The sequence below is a fragment of the Giraffa tippelskirchi genome, chromosome 8 (genome assembly GCF_054371585.1).
Source record: "Giraffa tippelskirchi isolate mGirTip1 chromosome 8, T2T-mGirTip1v1.2.pri, whole genome shotgun sequence".
Taxonomy (NCBI): Eukaryota; Metazoa; Chordata; class Mammalia; order Artiodactyla; family Giraffidae; genus Giraffa; species Giraffa tippelskirchi.
Window position 1 is genome coordinate 24,085,166 of NC_137282.1, and position 23,100 is coordinate 24,108,265.

At 34.5% G+C, this 23,100-nt stretch overlaps 1 protein-coding gene across 13 annotated transcripts in view; it reads left to right on the top strand.

Moving 5' to 3' along the window:
* Positions 1-22,506, top strand: part of MICU3 (mitochondrial calcium uptake 3) — a 76,478-nt gene extending 53,972 nt beyond the window's left edge. For 7 of the 13 annotated variants that reach the window (XM_081521528.1, XM_081521531.1, XM_081521529.1 and 4 more), the window contains 7 exons: positions 4,873-4,968; positions 9,610-9,710; positions 10,216-10,387; positions 14,767-14,875; positions 17,165-17,322; positions 18,360-18,428; positions 20,128-22,506. In XM_081521528.1, the coding sequence (XP_081377654.1) occupies positions 4,873-4,968; positions 9,610-9,710; positions 10,216-10,387; positions 14,767-14,875; positions 17,165-17,322; positions 18,360-18,428 (705 nt within the window). In that variant the 3' untranslated portion in view covers positions 20,128-22,506. Of the gene's footprint in view, positions 1-4,872; positions 4,969-9,609; positions 9,711-10,215; positions 10,388-13,025; positions 13,197-14,766; positions 14,876-17,164; positions 17,323-18,359; positions 18,429-20,127 lie in introns of all 13 variants that reach the window. The other 6 variants (XM_081521533.1, XM_081521525.1, XM_081521526.1 and 3 more) reach the window with 2 other exon arrangements.
* Positions 22,507-23,100: the final 594 nt, after the last annotated feature.

A 23,100-nucleotide genomic window follows, 5' to 3' on the forward strand; every position in this document is an offset into this window, starting at 1 on the left:
TGTTTTTTCTCAAGACAACCATAGTACTTCATTAGCAGAAGTGCTTTATGCTTGCTTCCCTTCACACCGAATGTTAAAAAGACGTGTGCTCAAAGATCAAATTAACAAAATTATGAGTTCTGTTCTTCAGCAAGTATATTCTTAAGTGAATTTTATTTTAATGTAAGTATATGAAACTGAAGAATGTGATAGTTTCTGAAGAATATAATGACTTTGGTCTTTGGTCCCACTGCTGTCATTGTACTAAGGCTTCAGAAATTTTACCCACCATTGCTTTTGTACCTGAAAATACAGTACAAAAGGCAGATAGTGTCTTTAAGATGCTTTAAGATACATCTATATTATATTTTGTCTAGTTTTTTCAATTGTTCTCAGTGAGAAGATTGGCATTGTTTTCTAGCCTGTCGTTACTAGAAGTCTGGTTTATCATTTTCAACCTATTTTTTTCCTTATATTTTGGATATGTCTTTTTTTAAGTGTATCTTGTGTATTTTAATGGTTTCTTTTTTTCTGGATGGATAATATGGGCTTTTTAATTGGAAATCCAGTTTATATTACTGTGATGACCAACTTATTTGGATTTATTGTAGCCATTCTATATACTGTTTTTTTTTCTCCTTTCTTCGTTTGTATTACCTGGATTTATTTTTAGTTTAGAAGACATTCACTGTATTTTTTTTCTTTATGTAGTTATTCTTGAAATTTTAGTAAATGTACTTATAATAAAGTCTTAGATTGGACTGTATCCTTATTCTCTTTCTCAAAAATAGAGTTTAAAATTTCTTTAATACCATTCTTTCGCTCCTGTCATGTGTACTTAAAAGAACAATGTCTACCCTTGTCTTTTTTAATCCACCAAGTTAGACTTCTAAAATATATATCAGCCATGTTTGTTTCGAATTACTTATATATTTGCTATTCTTTTCTCAGTAATTCCCTCTTTAATTTCCCCCCTTCTTAAACTTATAATCTTATACTCACAAAGTATATCCTCAAGTGATGATCTTCTGATAATTTTTTTTTAAAACTCTCTCTCAGGAAATCTCTTTATTCTTCCCTTATTTTTTTTACAGTTTATTGAGATGTAATTGACATATAACATGGTATCAGTTTATGGTGTATAACATAATTTGATATATGTATTTAACACAGAATAATCACCACAGTAAGTCTAGTTGACATCTATCCCATCACATAGTTACAATTTTTTTTCCTTGTGATGAAAACTGAGATGTACTGTCTTAGCAGCTTCCAGTACACTGTTCAGTATTGTTAACTGTAGTTACCAGGTTGTATGTTAATTACATCCCCAAGACTTACTTATCTTATTCCTAGTAGTTTGTACTTTTTCACCACCTTCACCCAGATCCCTACCATCTCCAGCCACTTGCCTCTGGCAGTCACCAGTCTCTTCTGTTTCTGTGGATTTGTTTGTTTGTTTTAATTGAGACATAATTTGCATATAATATTAGCTTCAGGTGTGTAATGATTTGATCTATGTATACATGCAATTATTTTGAAAGATAATTTTACTAGGTGTATTATTAAAAATTGACATTTGTTCTCAGCAAATTGTGGTATCATTCTAGTCTTCTGGCTTCTATTGAAATTGAAAAGTCTACTCTGGGTCTATTTATTCTTTTGTAGTTAATCTGTTTTCTTTCTGGGTGCTTTTAAGATTCTCTTTGCCTTTGGTATTCTACAATTTTCTTACAATCTATCTTTTTGTTTTTATTTATCATGAAATTTATTGGGCTTCTCAAATATGAGGATTGTTTGCTTTCATTATTTCTTGAATGTTCACTGTCGTTGTTTCTCTGAATGTTTCCTCTCTCCCATTTTCTCGACTGTGACTTTCTAGAGCTTTCATAGGTATTCATGTTTTATGTCTGTCAACTCCTCTTTAATTTGCCACATTCTTTCTTTTCACACTACATTCTGTATAGTTTATTCATATTGCTTTTAAGTTGAATGATTTTCTCTCTAGCTGTATATAGTTCAGTTAAATTTCAGTGGTTCATTTTTCATTTCTAGTTTTACTTTTCAGCCTAATAATTTTCAGTAGTCTGTTTTTCCTAAAAAATCCTGTCACATGCAACTTCATATTCTTTAAATTTATTAAGCTTATTTTGTATTCCATATTTAATCATTTCAACATCTGAAATCTGCAGCTGTGGTTCTATTGTTTGTTTTTTTCTGCTAGTTCCTACTTGTGGTGACTTAGGTTCTTTCATGGAAGGGCATGGCAACCCACTCCAGTATTCTTGCCTGAAGAATCCTATGGACAGAGGAGCCTGGCAGGCTACAATTCCATGGTGTTGCAAAGAGTCCGATATGACTGAAGCTACTTAGCACACTTGCACAGTCTCATATTATGAGCATGTATTTGCTGGAATGTGTCTGTGATGATTCTTGAAGGGCTGGGTTAAGGGTGTGTGTTTTCCAGGAAGACTTGTGTGTGGGTGTATTTCTGTGATACACTGCAGAGACCTGCAGTTCCATGTGACTTTAAATTACAATTCTCAGATTATGGTGTCTCAGGGCACAGTTGTTGTATTGGCCCAAATTATAAAGATGTAATTTTCTTTTCTTTGTTTCTATTTTTCTGTGTGTGCTTTTTAGTATCACTAATAGCAAAGACAGTTTCCTGCCCAATTCTATGGGCTGCTATTTGGGGATTTTTTTTTTTCCTCTAGTTTTCCTAATCTCTGGGTATAACCTTTCTCAAATATACTATATATATAGTTTATTTGCCTATCTGGACATGAACAACCTTAGGGCACCACTGTTCTGCTTCCCACAGTGGTATATTCCCATCTCTAAATCAGTCTTTTTTCCCTGTAACCACCTTTTTTCTTCCTTTCTTCTATCCTCCCATTCTCCTTTATTGTATTTCCTTCCTTCTTTCCTTCTGTCTTTTTTGAGCTGCAATATAAAAAATAACATAAAGTGGATGACTTGTGATGAACAATCATTTTTTCATAGTCTGAGAGCTATGGAAGTCCAAGGTCAGCAAGCCAGCAGCCTCAGTGTGGTAGTTGCTGAGGGCCTACTTCCTGTCACCTTCTCCCTGTCTCCTCAGGTGGTGGAAAGGGAAGAGAGGTCTTTCAGGCCTCTTTGCTAAGGGCACCAGTCCCATCCTTGCAGGCTCTGGCCTCATGACCTAATCATCTCCCAAAGGCCCCACCTCCTCCTGATGCCATTGCCTTGAGGGTTAGGGTTCCAGTACCTGAATTCTTCACATTCTAGCTTCTTCCTTACTCTCTCTCTTCCTCTTTTCCTTCATTTCTTCCTCCTCTCTCTCTTTTCTATTCTCAGAACATACATTTTTTTCCTATAGCGATCCATGTCAATATAGGTTGTCAAACTAATTTTATCCCTTCATGTATTGTAAATATTTTTAGTGTCATCAAAGTCTGTGTGTGATGGCTGGGAGGGGTGATGGTGACCAGGGTTTGAAAGTAGGGGAGAGGCCTGGCTTCACAAAACAAATCTGTTATCCTCCTAATAATTGCAGTAAGCCTTATTTTCTAGTTTCATTGGTTTAACAATCCTTTTCTTTACTGTATACCAACTTTCTAGTTACAGTTTAAAAATATATCCATGGTCAAAATATTTAGATAACTTGGCAGAGTATTTAATCTGGTGACCATTTATCAAAGTTCTATTATATCTATGGAAAAGAAAAAGAACTGTGTTAACTCTCCACTCAGCTGATTTTACTTGGTGAAAGCTTATTTAGTTACTAAAGGGGGTGATGAGCAGACTCTCTTGCCATATTACTATGTTTACTGTCATGGTAGTAAATACATCTATGTTATATAAGTGACTCCTGCTCAATGATACCTTATTATTAACATTTTATTAAGAGTTTATTAAAATATGGGCAGTAGGCAGTGTTTTCTAGTTCATAATAGTAAATTAAAACATAGGTCTTTGAAATAATTCCCAGATGCTTATAATTTCACTAGGGGCACTGGACTTGTGAAAATTAACACACACAAGAAATGAGAATTCTGTCATCGTCAGCCACTCACTCCTAAGTTCATTATGCAGCATTTTCTTCTCACAGTAACCCAAAGAAGACCAAGCCTGAGAATCTGTGAAATCTTTCCTGATAAATTCTGACAGAAACCAGATTTAATTACTTTTGTTTATACAGCCCAAGTTAAGCTTGAAGTTCTACAGTTCATATGAAGATCAGACAACACTTCTTCATCTTGATTATCACCTTCAGACTAGCCTGTGCTGAGGTAGAAGCTGGTGCTGTGTCCTTGGGATAAACCAGAAAGTACCTGATCTATTTACCACAGACACACTTACCAAATCCTTGGTTAGCTCTGAGTGATTTGCCTGAAACTCACGTACTTCTTTCTGACAAGTTTTGGATTAATCTAAATTTTCTCTAACATATGGATGTGGTCATTTTGATTCTTTGATGCACTAACATCTGCTAGCTAACAATTCATTTTTAAGTTAAGCAGAATTTTCCTAGGTTGCTACAAAATTACCAAAATCTCCTCCAAATGAATTTACTTCACACAGGTGTGAATAAAATTTTTATTTCACACTTTCTTAAAAGTGATGTATGTCTCAATAGAAGGGCATGGGCCGGGGAGTGAAGAAGGTGATTTTTTGACAAAGCCACATTGTACTTAGAAATAGTGGTTATATACGTTACTGCTTTGAAAATGGCCTGGGTTTACCAGCGATGTAATACAATACTGTTGTGTGCAGCAGAAAACAAAAAAGGTAAGCTAATGTGTTTTCTTTCCTTTTCAAGTTTGGCTAGAAGAGATTTAGAGTGTATAAATTATCATTGTTTGGGACTGTTCTTTAGATTTCAGTTGTGCTTCTTAAAAACTTCTACAGGTACTTAAAACAGATGCTGAGGAACTCGTCTCCAGAAGCTACTGGGATACACTGAGACGTAACACAAGCCAAGCACTCTTCTCAGACCTCGCAGAGGTATAAACAAACCTCAACCAGGTCCTTGTACCACATGCCACTTTCTTAATCTGGTCCTTGTTTCATTTTAGAGTCCCAGTGATGAAACCAAAAATGTATTTTGTATTTTACCTTTTCTCCAGGAAAGCAATAATTCCTATATATAAATTGGTATATTTGAATATGTCAGCTGTGCTGACAGGGGCTGCAAGATCACCTTTGATTGTCTAAATCTACCTGCTTGTTATAGAAAACTTGACTTTCCAACCTAATTAAAAGGAAATATTACTTTTCACTTTAGGATCACTTTCAGGAAATTTGAAAATACTATTTATAGTTTCACTGACTCTTTTAACCTTATAAACTTCAATGTTTCATGAACTTAGTAAAAGATAACTCATGATTTAGAGTTACGGTAGATTTAAACAATCCATTTTCCCACTATTCATAGTGAGCGGCTTACCAAGGGTGGGCATGGGGGAATTGTGCTAAGAGCAGTCGGTCCAGGAAGGGAGGAACATTTTTCCTTAACATTGGTTAGGATTGCCAGTGCATGGAAAATTAAAAGCAGACCGACCATTACATCATTCATTATTGTTTTTGAATTCCATAGAGACATGTACCTTTTTGCTGCACTCAGGCAGACAGCTCCCACCACCCCACTCTCTTTTTGCCCGTTAATAGGAATTTGTCATTTTAAAAGATGGGCTATGTGTTGTAGATTGAATACTGTTCTATGTTTCCTATTAAGAATTTTTAAGAACTTTTATTAGAGATGGCTGGCTAGCTTATCGCAAAGGACTTTTTCAGTAAATACTAAGAAATGTATTTTTTCATTATCATTTTGTCTTTAAAGTTGGCTTCTCATTTCTTTTTCTAAAATTTTGTTTTTAAAAATTAAACTTAAAAATATCTAGAGAAGTAAACTGGATCAGATATGACTTCTGTTACCCAGATATACAGTGTTACTCAATTGACATCTCAAGAGCATGGTAGACACTTAGAAATGCTAATTTTGCCACTTGTGCTCAATTTTAAAATCCTAAAACAAGTAAATAAAGCATTTTGCCCTATATTTAGTCTGTATGTGATATATAAATATGATGTGATTGTGGCTAGCAATTATTAATGTTTAAAAATTACCTGTTTAAATTCTAGCTGTTTTTGGCCATAAAGTGCTAATGGATATTCCACTTACACATATTTCAGACATGCTTAATTCTGTAATCATTTATGTAGGCACATAGTAGTCAGCACCTTAAAGTGAGAGCAACCGGGGACACTAGTCCTTAGAGTCCCTACAAGCCAGCTGTGCCCAGCTTCAAATTAGCAGTTCTGTCTTGCTGTCTCTCTCCACCACGGACTCCAGCCTATCTTTAATCTCATTTAACTCTGCTAGAAAGAAATTCTTGCAGTTAGAGACAATCTGCTTTAATTTAAATCTTGGGAGGTTTAATATCAGAAGACTGTCGGCTCGTACATATACTCAAAGATCTTATATATAAGATTCGCATAGGATCTCTTGAAGATGTTTATCGCTCTTTCAGCCTTGTGCTGGGGCTGGCTTTTACAGCACATCTCTTCCCAACTCAGCATTCTGTGACATCCCATTGGTACCTTCAAAGTGGCCATGATAGGAGTGTATTAGACATTGGCAAACAGCACAAATCAGGCTTTTTTTTTCTCTTTGAGAACTAGTTTACTAGCACACCATTGACTGTAATCAATCCACAGCTATAATCATAAGCTGGCTAATTTAATTAAAACATCATGAAAATAAATCGGATGGAGGGAAGTATGAAGAAAAATGAAAACAAAAGTTGTATTTTCAGGTAAAATAATTATTGAGGGATTATCTCTGTTAGTACCTTCCTAACATTAGAGAGGATAATTGAGAATTAGCTGTAGTTAAATTCCAACTCATTATAATTCCTTATCAATTATTACTGATGCCAGTGTAACATTGAATTGTTAATAGTATCAGTATTTCAGGATTCAAATTAGTTCAGAAAGAAAGCTTAGGTCTATATATATTTGTATTTCTTTGTTTCTTTTATATTTAAAATGTAAATATTGAGAGTAAAGCAGGTCTCTTTACATAATGTAGGTAAACTTGAGATTAGCCTCGCATATGCTTCAGAGAGATTTCTAACCATGGATTTTTTTCAATGATAGTAAAACCCTGTGATAATGAAAATTTGAATATGCCACTTTCAGAAAAATTATACCACTTTCTAACCAAAATAATAGATAATAAATTCATAGTACAATGTCTATTGTGCAACTGTTGAATACAGTGTGTGAGTAGTGGAATTATACAAACTGTTTTGAGCTTTACAGATGAAATTTAGATTTTTTTCTTATTTGCTTTAAACATTACTAACCCTTAATAAGTTTTAGTAGGTTATTTAAAACCTTCACTAACATATCAAGAGTTTGAAGGTTTCCTCCAGCCCTTGAATAGAGCTTGATAAGATTATTATCACATAGTAATCAATAAAAATACATTGAAAAAATTTCTTAAAACTCTTTAATAATTTGACATATTTTTATTTTATGCAGGTTTTTTAATTTATTTCATTTTTAATGAAGTCATTTAAAGTAATTTTTAGTCAAAACAGAGTTAGATAATGGCTCTTCATGTAAATGGCCCATGGGGTTCTTTTTCTTGCTTTGTTATGAAAACACCTGAATTTATTTTATTTTAACAATAAGCACAAGAATCAAAGGGATAAAGTCTCTATTTTTGTCCCAGTGCTCCTGTGATTTAAGTTATATAACACTGTTAGGATACCAAGGACACTGGTATAGTTTTCAATGACTGCCAACAGTGCTCTGTTTCACTGAATGAAGGGAAAAGGTTTTCATCATTTCAATTTTCTAATTTTTCTCTCCAATGTCCAACTGTTATTTATGCTTCTGTGGATCTGGATTATCTGGATAAGTGCAACCTAAATCTAATAAGATTTTGATGATGAAAGACTGTAAATGAAGATTTGCTCCGCTCAATGAGCATGAGAAAAACTGGCCGAATGAGGTCATTATTTAAAAGCTGTGTGAAACAAAGCCATCTCATTTCAGTGTATTATGTCTCGAGGTCAGGAACATGAAAACACCAGAGGAAAACATTCATAATTATGTTATCTGAGTTCACTAACTTTTAGTGTTCCTATATCCTCTCATTGTAAGGCATTTTGTTAGATCTGTATAATATATGTAGTTTCAATAACACAAAAGAAGTAAGAGTATACCATGTAAAAACATTTTTTTGCATTAAGTTCCAACATTATCTCCTGTCTTGTCCTTTTTCAACTTCTTGGAATATACAGATTTGACAGAAATGAATAATAATAGCTAACATTTATTGAGCATTTACAATATGCCAGTGATAGTGCTGACTAACATGGGTTATCTAATCCTCATGACAACCCTTTAGAGTAAGTACTGTTGTTATTCCTGAGGATAATAATATCCTCAGTGAGATTAACTTCCGCAAGGCCACTTAACCAATGAGGGGAAAAAGGCAGGATTTAAAGCCCAGAAATCTGACTCTTGAGTTCATTATTCGTGTTTGCTCATCACACTACTGCTTATTTGTGAAGTAGCAACTTGTTCTAAAACCTGTCCCCTGCTCCTCTTCTTAGCCATCCTGACCCCTTCCACATCCCATCCCTCGGGCCTGCAGATGGATACTCCAGTCCTTCTTGCTGACTTCTGATCAGCTTGAGCCTCCACTCTTATGCTCCATTTAGGCATCCTTCTCAATATCTTCCTATTTCCTCCCCCTACTAAGTTAAGCTGTTTCTTGGATAATAAACTGACTAGAGTTGGTTATACACAGTCACAGAAGAATGTCTGAAATTGACAGGAGATATCTTCTCTCCCCCTCCAAAGGTTTTAATGCTTTTGTCCAAAACATCTTATGACTATCAATAAGGACATTTGTATATTTCATTTACACTCACATTCTAGTTTTATCCTCAAAATGGTTATTACAGATAGGGTTTTTCCCATTTTATAGGTAAGGAAGCCGATGATCAAAAAAGTCAGTAAGCTCAGGTCTTCTGATTTCAAATCCTGTCCTCTTTCCATTACATCAGTCTACCTCCTCAACCTAAAGTTATTGCTAAAAGTAGTAGTGCCTTTCAAGCATTACTCAAAAATTATACTAACCTAGTGTCACATAGGGGCTTCCCTGGTGACAGACAGTAAGTGCTGGAGACCTGGGTTCGATCCCTGGGTCAAGAAGATCCTCTGGAGGAGCGCATAGCAACCCACTCCAGTGTTCTTGCCTGGAGAATCCCATGGACAGAGGAGTCTGGTGGGCTACAGTCCATGGGGTTGCAAACAGTCAGACACAACTGAGCAACTAACACTTTAGTATCTTTATTGTCACATAGAGGGCCTTGAAAGATTCGAACCACAATGTGAGGTTGAATACTTCTTATATAATCAGAGCTTTAAGCCTTTTGAAGATAAACATCAATTTCATCTATAATTCTGTTTTTACATTTTGAACTTCTTGTTAACTGTAATGGCATGTGTTGATACCTCTTTATGCTTTTTACTCTAATGTTAATATATTTACATTCTATGGGGGATATTGGATATTCCTATTCTGTTTTGCTGTAGCTAACTTTCAAATTGTGTTTTTTTTTTAAGCGTGCTGATGACATTGCAAACTTAGTAACAGATACTACACTTCTTGTACACTTTTTTGGGAAGAAAGGAAAAGCTGAGCTCAACTTTGAAGATTTTTATAGGTGAGCTTAATTTTTATACTCGTGTTGAAAAATATTAACATGCTAAAGTCAGAAAGGAGTCATCTAATGCAGTGACACTCACCTCTTTGCTGCTTTCATTTTAGCTAAAGATACTATCAATAATGAATATCCACTTCCATCAGTACCTGTGTACCAGTAGTCATATTGATAAATATAACAGGAAGTCACTGAATGATTAAAAAAAAAAGTCTAGATATCTGGATTATTTCCTATGTGTTCAGAAGAAAGAATATTACCAGTTCCTTAGTTTTAGTCTTAGTAAGCCACAGTAACAATAAGTAATAATAAGCATGTATACAGTGTTTACGATAATAAATAGTAGGCAGGACACATTAACTCCTTTAAGTCTAATCACTACCTTGCAAGGTATTGTTGTTAGGCCCATTATACAGAGTAAGGAGCAAAAGTCTTCAGAGGCTAAGTACCATCTGTTACTATCACTCTTCACTTATCTTATTCTTTGCTTATATATTTTTTGTCATAGGTTCATGGATAACCTCCAAACAGAAGTTTTAGAAATAGAATTCCTTTCCTACTCTAATGGGATGAATACTATCAGTGAAGAAGACTTTGCTCATATTCTTTTACGATACACAAATGTGGAAAATACATCAGTATTTTTGGAAAATGTGCGTTACAGTATACCTGAAGAAAAGGTATCTGATCCTCATTTTTATTTTGTTAACAGTGTGTTATTAGCTTGTAATTATATAGGTCTGTAAAACATATTCGGAGAAGGCAATGGCACCCCACTCCAGTACTCTTGCCTGGAAAATCCCATGGATGGAGGAGCCTGGTAGGCTACAGTCCATGGGGTCGCTAAGAGTCGGACACGACTGAGCGACTTCACTTTCACTTTTCCCTTTCATGCACTGGAGAAGGAAATGGCAACCCACTCCAGTACGCTTGCCTGGAGAATCCTAGGGACGGCGGAGCCTGGTGAGCTGCCGTCTATGGGGTCGCACAGAGTTGGACACGACTGAAGCGACTTAGCAGCAGTTAGCAGTAAAACATATTGTCCTGTTAGTTCAGCTCCCTTGTGGATTCATACATACTTTGAATATATTCCACTGTTTGTTCCTATGTGTCTTAAGTGCTCTGCTAAATTTTAAAAACTGTTGAATTTAAAATTCTGGGTTCAGTTCAGTTCAGTCGCTCGGTCCGACTCTTTGTGACCCCATGAATCACAGCACACCAGGCCTCCCTGTCCATCACTAACTCCCGGAGTCTACCCAAACCCATGTCCATCAAGTCAGTGATGCCATCCAGCCATCTCATCCTCTGTCGTCCCCTTCTCCTGCCCCCAATCCTTCCCAGCATCAGGGTCTTTTCCAGTGAGTCAACTCTTCACATGAGGTGGCCAAAGTATTGGAGTTTCAGCTTCAACATCAGTCTTTCCAATGAACACCCAGGACTGATCTCCTTTAGGATGGACTGGTTGGATCTTCTTGCAGTCCAAGGGACTCTCAAGAGTCTTCTCCAACACCACAGTTCAAAAGCTTCCATTCTTCGGCATTCAGCTTTCTTCACTGTCCAACTCTCATATCCATATATGACCACTGGAAAAACCACAGCCTTGACTAGATGGACCTTTGCTGGCAAAGTAATGTCTCTGCTTTTTAATATGCTATCTAGGTTGGTCATAACTTTCCTTCCAAGGAGTAAGTGTCTTTTAATTTCATGGCTGCAATCACCATCTGCAGTGAGTTTGGAGCCCCCAAAAATAAAGTCTGGCACTGTTGCCACTGTTTCCCCATCTATTTCCCATGAAGTGATGGGACTAGATGCCATGATCTTAGTTTTTTGAATGTTGAGCTTTAAGCCAACTTTTTCACTCTCCTCTTTCACTTTCATCAAGAGACTCTTTAGTTCTTCTTCACTTTCTGCCATAAGGGTTGTTTCATCTGCATATCTGAGGTTATTGATATTTCTCCTGGCAATCTTGATTCCAGCTTGTGTTTTTTCCAGCCCAGCGTTTCTCATAATGTATTCTGCATATAAGTTAAATAAGCATGGTGACAATATACAGCCTTGATGTACTCCTTTTCCTATTTGGAACCAGTCTGTTGTTCCATGTCCAGTTCTAACTGTTGCTTCCTGACCTGCATATAGGTTTCTCAAGAGACAGGACATATCCTTATTTTTCTTTTTTAAAAAATTTTAAGTTTTTATTTATTTTACCCTTATTTTTCTTAGACATGTTGAAAACCTTTAATGTTATCAGCGTTGTTTTATTCACATTATGAATGTCATTTTTCAAGAGAATTCTACTGAGTTATATGCTTTGGCTACTATGTAAACATCACCTCATATAAAACAGTTTATATTGACATCATTTCAGTCACACTTTATTCGTTTCCCTAATACCCTTAATAAAAGGTCACTGGAAGACAGCTACTGATGAGTGAATGATTTTATCAGTAGTTGAAGTGAGGTTTTTCAAAGAGTTTGGACGGCATGAATGGTTAAGAACCTGGGACAACTGATTGTCTGTTTGTTTAGTAGCACATATTTTGTCAGCAGTTCTGAGCAGTTACATTATCTATTGGTATTTGAATGCATCACTGCAACCGAATAGAACTGGTGTTACAAGCACCTCTTAAAGCATGGGATGTTTGGGATCTATTGCCTTCTATTTGTGTTTGTAGAAGGATCAAGTTAATCTATCCAAGGAAAACTTGCAAACAGTTTGACTTTGTTTAAAATGGATACACTGTGATGGTGCTAACAATTCTGCAGGTCCCCATGGAATGAGGAAAAAAGGACTTGATGTTTTTGACTATTAGTTTATATAATCTCTTAGGGTTTTTTTTTTTTTAATCTGTTTTACATGTTGAACTAAGTTTCTTCCAATTCATAGACACTTCCCTCGGAATAAATATTGGAAAGTGTACTATTTTCTCAAGCTACTGGTATTATTTAGGGCCTTGAGATATCTGCTTTTTCTCTTTTATCCAGTGGAAAATTATAAAAATATATAATTCAAAAAATTCAATTCCAGGGTAAAGTGTGTAGGGAACTCTCTGTACTGTTTTTTACATATACATTTTTACATTTGAACTCTTTGTAACTATTTTTTTACGTAAAATTATTTCAAAATAAGAAATTTTCTTTGGGTAATTCCCTGGCATTCCAGTGGTTAGGACTCAGTGCTTTCACTGCCATGGCCTGCTCAGGGAACTCTGATCTTGCAAGCAATGTGGGGTAGCCAAAAAAAAAAAAAACAAAGTTTCCTTTTAAGTTAAATTCAGCTTCTGAAAACTTTTAATTGATAGAGGTATCTTAAACATACAGTTTTCTTGGACTTCCCTGGCGGCTCAGACAGTAAGGAACCCACCTTCAGTGCAGGAGACCTGGGTTCGATCCCTGGATCGGGAAGATCTCCTGGAGGAAGGCAAGGCAACCCACTCCAGTATTTTTCCCTGGAGAATCCCATGGACAGAGGAGCCTGGTGGGTTACAAAGAGTAAGACATAACTGAGCGACTAAGCATAGCACATCTTAAATGTAACAAATCATTACAATGAGAAAGGGAAAATATGGCAAGTGAACAAGCATTGATTCTCACTGATTTTTTTTTTTTCTGCATTATCTCATCAATCCTTAGAGCAACCTTCCAGATATTGACAACTTTCTTTTAGAAAATGGAAACCTGAGGCTCTCAGGCACTTAAGACACTTGCCAAGGATTCAAACCCAAGACTCTCAGCCAGTGTTGTTCCTACCGCATCTTACTTCTGCCTTTCCTTTCTCCTGTCATTTCCATCTCTCCAAAAGAATAACAACTAGTAGTATTTCGATAGCACTTTACATTTCTAAAATGCTTTTTCATTTCTACTCATTTGTCTAGGAGATATTGAGCTATTATTTATAGTGTTTACTAGGTTTTATTCTACTATTTACTAGGCCTTATTCTAGCCTCTGTGGATAAAAGGATAAGATCAACAAAATCCTTCTCTCATGGAAATACATTTTATTGGAAAGATACAACAAACAAGTAAAGGAAAACTAGTAAATGATATCTTTTCAGATAATGGTAAATATTATGAAGAGGACCAAAAGGTCATGAGGACTAGAAAAGGAAATAGACAGTTCCTGAAGCTCTTCTCTTAGATATACACATGGCTCACTACATTACTTCTCAATGAGGTCTATCCTTCCCACCTAATACATACTCACCTATAATATAAATATTATTTATACAATAAGTTTCCCCTCCCCTGCTACCCCAGCAGGAAGGTCAGAATTTGTTAAGCCTAAGCTCTTGGCCCTCTGCTCCTTTCTCAGTTTATTTTTCTCTCTCAATTTTGTTCATTTTGCTAAGAAGAACACATTAATTAAATACAGCTCTTCGTGTCCAAATTTGTATTATCAGAGATACATTGTGCTTACTTTAAGTAACCCTCCTGTTTAACTGAAGCTATAACAGTGGCAATAATTTCATTTTACGTAAATAACATTACCAAGTCCTGTCCATGATTCTACCCCAAGCCTGTGCTGGGCCTCCCAGAGCCCTGTGTGCATTCCACCTCCTTCTGCTGTCCTGGCAGCCTTATCATAGCAGGAACAAGTAAAAACACGCTGCTGTGGGTTTTGGACATTTTTATTTTGCATTGTCATTATAAAGGCATTAATGACCAAATGCCAAAATATATTTAACGAATACATGTACAGGAGAAACTTTGTAAATTTTTTTTTCTTAATGATCATATTTACTTTTAAGGCTTAAAAAATCCAGGCTTGAAATAAAATTGAAACTTTTAAGTTTATTTTTATTGTAGCATTTTTTTAAACTCTGTGCTGATATGACAGTGTTTTCACCTATCATTGCTAATAGTAGCAACATTACCCATGGGAAAAAATTGAGTGGAATTTTACATTCCATTTGGAGAAAGAAGGTTTCAGAAAGTACCCTGGAAATATTTACTTAGAAGATATATTGCCGAGGCTTAGTGTATTTATTTCTAATAAGTGTGGATATTTATTTTAATTAATTTGACAATGCTAAATATATTTACATGTATTTTCCCAATACAGGGCATTACATTTGATGAATTCAGGTCATTTTTCCAGTTTTTGAACAACCTAGAAGACTTTGCGATAGCTTTGAATATGTATAATTTTGCAAGTCGTTCTATAGGACAAGGTAAGTAATAAACTTCCAAAAATTAAAAGCAAACCATAATTCTTTAGCAACCTTTGACAACAAATTAACTAGGTATGTCTGTCATATTCATCATCCATTTGCCTGAAAGTTTGGTGTATACTTCAATGGGAAATTCATTTTCCCTAAGCACAGTTTAGGGAAATAATCTAAATTTTGGTATTAAACTTATTATTGCCTTTCATCACATATTATGGGGAAAAGCTAATGATGTTTGTAAAGGTTCAAAGAGGAAAAAAACCTCATGGCTGCTCATTAACATAGAGGGGGGTATCTGTCTCCCTATAGAAGGGCCAGCCAGCCATGCTACACACATCATCACAGGCTGACATTCATATTATTTGTTTGTATTACTGACTTGACCCGTACTCTCTGCTGGCTCAGAAACCCGAATTTTCTCAGCAAAGCCACCTCTTAGATATGGACTTAAATTAACCGAGTTTTAAGAATCTTATGTAAAAACGACAGTTTTACTTAATTTACCAAAAACTACAGCTGCCCTAGAATTCAGAATGCTGTTGTCCTCAGGACCAGCTCCTTCCTTCCCTGTAGGGAGGCTTAACAAGTCAAGTCCTTTCCCAGGATTCTGTGACTATTTTCCCTTCCCTTGTGGTCATATCATTTTTAAATATTCTTGCCATATAAGGGCTTTTTGGTTATATCTTTATAGTGATTTTACCTATGCCATATCTAGTAAATTTAATTTCAGAGGACAGTCTCATTATTTTATTACCAAGTTCCAGGGAGAAGGCACACTGGAGCCCCTACATGATAATTCTCTCTCCAAAACACAGTGAATCCCTTCCATAGCTTTATTCACTTTTTAATTGAGTAAAAGAAAACTGAAAACTGAAAAATTTTCATATTTCATCCTTTGACTGATCTCGATGTTCTTAACACATTTTAGTGTTTTAAAACCAAAACTTTGAACTTCCATGGCAGTCCAGTGGTTAAGCTCCATGCTTTCACTGCAGGGGACATGGGTTCGATCCCTGATTGGGGAACTAGGATCTCGCATGCAGTGTAGCCCAAAAACCTTTATTTTTTAAATTAAAACCCAAACCTTTGGGAGCCCTGCCTTAACACACCAGTGTTTTATTGCCATGATAAATCTGGAAGAGGAGCCCACCAGGCTCCTCTGTCCATGGAATTCTCCAGACAATAATACTGAAGTGGACAGCCTTTCCCTTCTCCAGGGGGTCTTCCAAACCCAGGGGTCGAACCCAGGTCTCTTGCATTGCAGGCTGATTCTTTACCATCTGAGCCACCGGGGAAGCCCAGTAAATCTACTAATCATCCTTAAAAAGGAAAGAGAGTCAACCTTAAAAAGAGAAGAAGAGTCAGTACCTGCTTACCTGGTTCAGAATGGAAGGCTGCTCTTTTACTTTGTGGAACCGGGAAATGAAAAACATCATTCATGGCAGGTGCTAGGAATAGGGCTGCCTTTTTTTTTTCTGTTGCAACTTCTAGCACTTTAATTCAGGTTATTACCACTTAAAAAGAACTATTGCTGTAGCCAGATCAGTGGTACTCCCACCATTATCCACTCTCCTCTTCCATGTTTCCTCGACAACGCACAGAATAACCTTCCTATAAAACAGATTTGTCAACTCTTGACACACCGAAAACTCTGCAGTTCCCCAGTTGCCTGTTGAAGAACACACAGGTTCTTCAAAGTCAGAGCCTCAAAGTCAGAGCGTGCCAGCCTCTGTGTGTCGAGGCTGCGCATGTTCTGAACGTGCGTTGTGCTCCTGTCCATCCCCACAGCCCCGCCCCCGCCTTTGTTCTTCCATGTCATCTGCCATTTCCTCTCATCTCTGCAAGCTGAAGTCCTCTATTCTTCAGGGCTCAGCTTCTGTACAAACCGGCAGGCTTCCCTGATGGCTCTCTTCTCTATCCTTCGACACTACAGGACATTCACCATACATTTCCAAATTTCCATGGTTTTCTGTTGCTGCTTTCTGCATGGTCTTGTGCAGTGTTTATTTGGGCAGGTGTCTCATCTCCCATCTGAACTGTAAATTCCTTGAGAACTTATTAACTTTAATAACCTCTAAAGTATCCGTGGTTGATACCAGGCCCTTTTAATCAAAACCACAAAAATTTTTTGTTCCCTAAAAGATAGGATGATTAATGAAAAGGGTTACGTTAACATAAGATCATGACCCATGTTTATGGAAAAAAGAACTTCCATTATAACTTTGCTAGTAACTAACACATATTATAAAAATAATATTAATGGTTTACCCCTTTTCTGTGTCATTTATCTAGATGAATTTAAGCGTGCTGTCTATGTAGCCACTGGCCTCAAACTTTCACCACATTTAGTGAACACAGTCTTCAAGATTTTTGACGTTGACAAAGATGATCAGTTAAGCTATAAAGAATTTATTGGAATTATGAAAGACAGACTCCATAGAGGATTCCGGGTAAACCTATAAATTTCAAGCCTATTCTCTCCTTTTAAAAACTGAAAAAAAAAATCCATCTCAGTTTCAGAAATAGTTTATATGAATATTTAAGTATATAAACATGAAATGTTATATATTTGAAAAGTGAAACAAAGTCCTACCTACTTTCAAAAATAATTTGAGGTGATAAAAGGTCATGCTTTTTAAAATATAAAATCAGTTTGAATTTCAAAAACTTCTTTTCATATTCAATTAGTTTAATGTATTTATCCCAGTTTGGGGTTGAGGGGGGTGGTGGGATGTTGCCAAACATTTTGATTACTTCAGTCTGAACACTGGCTGTTCAAGACTTGTTAGTATACAAAGAAATATCACCATTTCTCATTTTATATGATGCAGATTTCCACTAGGCAACATGAGGTTCTTAAGTCACTGCATATTCAGTACTTTTTATATGGAAAATCAGGTAAAAAGTGTTTTTTTGTTTGTTGAACTGTTCGTTCCTGTTCACATCTCACACTGCAAAATAATTTCAAGAAATTCAATGATTTTTTTTTTTCTTAAAAATATAAAGAGTGAAATGGTGCATAAATCAGTGCATGTTTACACATTTAATTTATTTTGATATGCCACAAATATAAAAAGAAAGAAAAAACTGTTTTCTATCCACCTAGAATATTCAGTCTTCCTTCTTTGGTAAGAATGCCTCTGAGTATTATACATTTAAAAAGAGAAAAAAATATATGTACAAAAAATCAAGATTCATCACAATGTTTTAATCCAAACTGCCTTGATAAAGATACTGTGTATTTAACTGCCACCTAGTGGTTAATTGCTAATATTCGCAATGGTGGCACAAGTCAAGTGAAAATCGTTTTTTTCCTCAAATATTTTAGAGAAGCAAGATCAAAACATAAATAATATATATGCTATAAACTCCTGATACTGTCTTCCTCTCTCAGGTGTTATGCATTTTTATTTTTGCTTTATTTATTGCATATCTATGGCCTCATAATATTTTATTTATACTTTACTTTTAATCCTCTGTTCCACAGGGTTATAAAACAGTTCAGAAGTATCCCACTTTCAAATCCTGTCTGAAGAAGGAACTTCATAGTAGATAAGTATGTTAGCACCTCTATTTGTCAAAATTTGCTCAGTAACAATAAAAGAAAGGGTTGTCATTTAGTTTTCTATTATAACATTTAGGTAATAGCTAAAAGAAATAGAATTATAATTTCTTTTTAAATCTTAGGTAACTAACTCAATTTCAGAGTCAGTCTTTTAAGGATTTCACTTTGGACTATAATTTAAGAATAGTTGTTATAACAAAGCATTAGTTTGCCACTATTAAGTTGTAATCTAAAAATGAACCGGAATACACATCCAGCTGAAATTCTCATGGAGTGTCTTGATTGAAAAATTTTCTGTTTAACTTGCAGTTTTGTATCTGAGCAGGTACAGTAGAATGAATCCAAACTGCATTTGTATAATCAAGGATCATCAGCCTCTAAGGGATATTTTTTACTGTTTTTTAGAATCATGAGTCCAAACATCTACCACAATAATAACAAATTTTTGTGCCTGGCACTATACTAAGTGTTCTACATACTACATACTACATGTAGTATCTCATTTAATCCTTACAGATAGAAATCCCATTTAACAGCAGAGAAAATAGAGACTTGGTGAGTCATTTACCCAAGATAACTTGCTAATCAGCTGCAAAACAGGATTTGAACCTCATTCTATGTGATGACAAAACTATCTTAGCTATTATTTACTGCACTATCACCAGAGAATGAAATAGTTGAGGAAGATACAGGAGATTTGTTCAGTTCCTGTCAACCCAAAGAAATACCTTAAACTTGTTGATGATCTCCAGAATGAGAGATTTGTTTTTCCTTTTATTCTTTGTTTTCCTTTTTTCTTTAAAAAGTCAACTATAAAATTTTGGTCAGCTGTGAGTGCTGATTAGTTCTCAGAAATGAAAGTTTTGCTCATTTACATGTTTGCAAATGTCTGTTTTTTCCTATTTTTCTCAAGCTTAAAGCATTTATATTTGTCTATAGCATCATTACCAACGAGGTCCATATGCATAGGATATCAGTGTATGTTACTTAAAAGACCAAAAGCTATTTAGGAATAACTATGAGAAACATAAAAAAGCATAATAAACATGATTAAATAGGTTACTTAAATAGGACCAAGATCGTAACATGCTACTATTGATTTGTCTCCCTAAAAGAAAACAGCAGTATTTGATATTTTCCAAAGCTTTGAAGCCTAATGTTTTATGGAACTCAATTAGGGGATTGCTGGTCTAAAATGTTTAGTGATAAGTAGGCTTATTTACTTAGCTAAGGTGGTAACTGTCATGATTGAGCTAACAGAAGTCAGGTCTTCCTAACCTCTGGGAACTTTATATCACCCTTATTATAAAAAGTTAAACTAAACATTTTTTAAAAAAACAGTAGGATTGTACTATTTATATGTTCCTATAGATAGTGTATCTAACCAACTTAAAATAGTGTCACATTAACATCATTGATTCTATGTAGTAGAATATAGAACCGTAGATAAAAATGACTACATAGATTCTAGAACTTTGTAAGACTGAGGATTAGATAAGTTAGTAAAACATTCAATTTTTAAGTTAAAGGAAATAGTTTATAAGTCTGATTCTTATATTATCTGTTGGGTACTTTTATTATGCTCCTTACTGTTTCTTGTCATTATTATAATAACTGATTAATGTCATCATGTCCGAATTTCAGCCTAAATAAATGTTACTTTTATGTTATTACATATTTTTTTAATTAGGTACTGCTAAAGCAGAGTTTAAAGGATTATTAACTACTTGAAAATGCAAGAAGCAAACATTTCAGAGGGCGGAAGCAGGCCTGAAATCAGAACTCGTAGAAATGAAGGAAAAACTGAAACGCTAATTATAACTTTTTCTTGAACATAAGACAGATAAGCTGCGTCTTCTTACTAATTACAGATGCTGCGTGTTATCATGTTGAGCTTTTGCCTTGATTTACTGAACTCTGCACTTTTTCATTCCCTTCAGAAGTGTATAGATTCTTCCAGTGACTATCTAAGAATGTATTTTAAATATTTTTTTAATTTATTAGAAATTTGTCTCATTTTTGAATAATGTATGACTCCTGGAATCTAGATAACTTAAAAATGAATAGCAACATATTCCCTTTGGTTTTGGACTGTGAACTTATTTTCAGAAAGTAAATATTCCTTGAGATTTATCTTAGGGCCCTTAGGATCATTAATAGATCTCCATTACTTACCAGGTTTTTAATTACACTGAAATAATTTTGAAACCACAAGTAGAAATTAAGCTACTGTGCAATATGATGGTTTACATTGTACTTTTAACTTTTAAAAGTACTTAATTAGCATTATTGTTTGAATCATATAAAGTTTTTTTTTTAAGTTTTTGTTCATTTACCAAGGTCAACAGAATATCTGGTATTCTTTTATGTGTACAGTAAAGAAATTTAAAATGTAGATCTTTTTTCCTCAAAAAAAGTCATACATTGATGGTGGAAACAGTGGTAGTTTTTGTTGCAAGTAGTCACTGTTATTGCCATTATTGTTTTAAACATGGTGCAGCTCCTAACAGCAGATGGTACATGTTAATAAACACTAATAAAATTAGTATCTTATGGCACTGTAACTTATTGCATATTGTTACTATATGTCTGTAGTGTCAAAATGAATATTATAAAGACTAATATAACATGGTTTAGAAGACTGATGTATATATTAGGTAGAAGTTAATGTTTTGTTTCTTGTGAAAGGACCACATGGAAAAGTGAGCCCAACAGCCAATAATGATGAATAATTTAAATACAATTCATTATTTTAAAATGTCTTTAAAAAGAAAAGAAAAACTTTCTTTTGAAAAACAATAAAATTCAATTTTCACATGGAGAAAATAACTCAGTACTATTTATTGGAAATCTGTTCAATTTAAAAAGTGTAGTTTATAAAAGGATATTATACAAAAATAGAACAATGGATTTAATTTATTTATATACTGTATGTGGAAGATAGGTTAATTTATCTTCTTTTCTAGGATGTATTAAATATAAATTGCACACACTCCAACTATTACCTTGCTTTGCACAGGAAAATAGGAAATACTGACTTTGGTTTTGTAAGTTATTAAATGTGAAATTGATAGTTCTGCATCAGCCTATTTATAAAAGTATTGTTATTTCCAAGAAAATGCTGTTAGCATTGACAGTGCATTTGGTAGACTTTTTACATTCTTTGTGTGACTTATTTATTATATTGATATAGAAATATGACTCATAAGTTTTAGGATTTCATATAGTATAATTTAATTTCACCTGCTTTGAAGGTTGTGATTGACTAAATGAAAATACCTTCTCATTTAACATGCCCAGCTTTATTTTACCTTACACTACTATCTAAAATAATGGAAAAATAATGGAAAATATGCAAAGAATTTATGGAACTAATGGAAAATTATAATAATGGAAATAATGCAACTTATTTTTATCTTTGATTATAACCTACGTTACCTTGCATACATGGAAAAACTGATATTTAGAACAGTCCTACCAATAAAGATTAAAACTGAATTAGCTCATTAAGATTATTAATGATTAGTAATAATTCTGCCATTCTCCCAAGGAATACTACCTATGCAAACTTTACTCTTTCTTGCTTATCAAAATGATATTCATCTAAAACTGCAGCATAATATTAAACTGCAAATAAATAAAGTATTCTGATCAATTAAAATGGGAAAGAGTACTAAATTATGGTGATTCTCTATGTTATCACTCTTGAATTTTATCATCTATAAAATAGGAGGTAAAAATATCTCACTGGACTGTTGTTTACATCAATTTAAAAAATTTTAAATGCTTCAAAAATAGTACTATACTAAGTACATGTATGCAGTTCTCAGTATCTTCTACAAATTGTCCTTTGGAAAGATGAAGCTATCCATAAAATTTTAGTATCATACTGTTTACAGGAGACTATATCATAAAAGCTTTATAGTCTTCTAAAAATCATTCATATTAAGAATTTCATTTAACTTAAGTTATAGTCTGTTGTTTGTATTATAAAAAATAACTGTAAAGTGACCTGTCTTACATTCTTATGTTATCATAAAATAAATATACTTGCTCTCAAATCAAGAAATGTAGTCCTTTGCTTCTATGTATATTTGTGGACTAAATAACATCTTTCTGAAAAATGTCACATATAAACTTTGAAAATCTTTGCTTATTACCAAATCTCCATTGATCTTATGTTGTCTGCTATATCAGTACAGGCCAAGAAATTAATCTCATCAACACTTCCATAAGTAAATAAATCACAGAGCCATAAAGCCTCTCAAAGTGCATAATAGAAGTCATACATTATAGAATTATCATCGGTACTAGAAAACTTTCAGAAAGTTTACATGTGAATGGAATATCAACTTTGCTTTGTACGTGGACCATTTAAATGGCTTAAAATAATTATACCAACACTACAGCAGCCCATTTGACTAGTGTTGGTATCTTGTAGGCATCATCTTACCAAGACAACTCCTAGAAATCTACCAGTTCCCAAAATAAACTGCAGTAGTCCTCCTTTATCCGTGGCTTCATGTTCCATGATTTCAGTTACTCATGGTCAACTTGGGTCCAAAAATATTAAATGGAAAATTCCAGAAATAAAAAATCTGTAAGTTTTAAACTGTATGCCAATCTTAGTAACAGGATGAAATCCCACTGTGTCCTTCCTGAG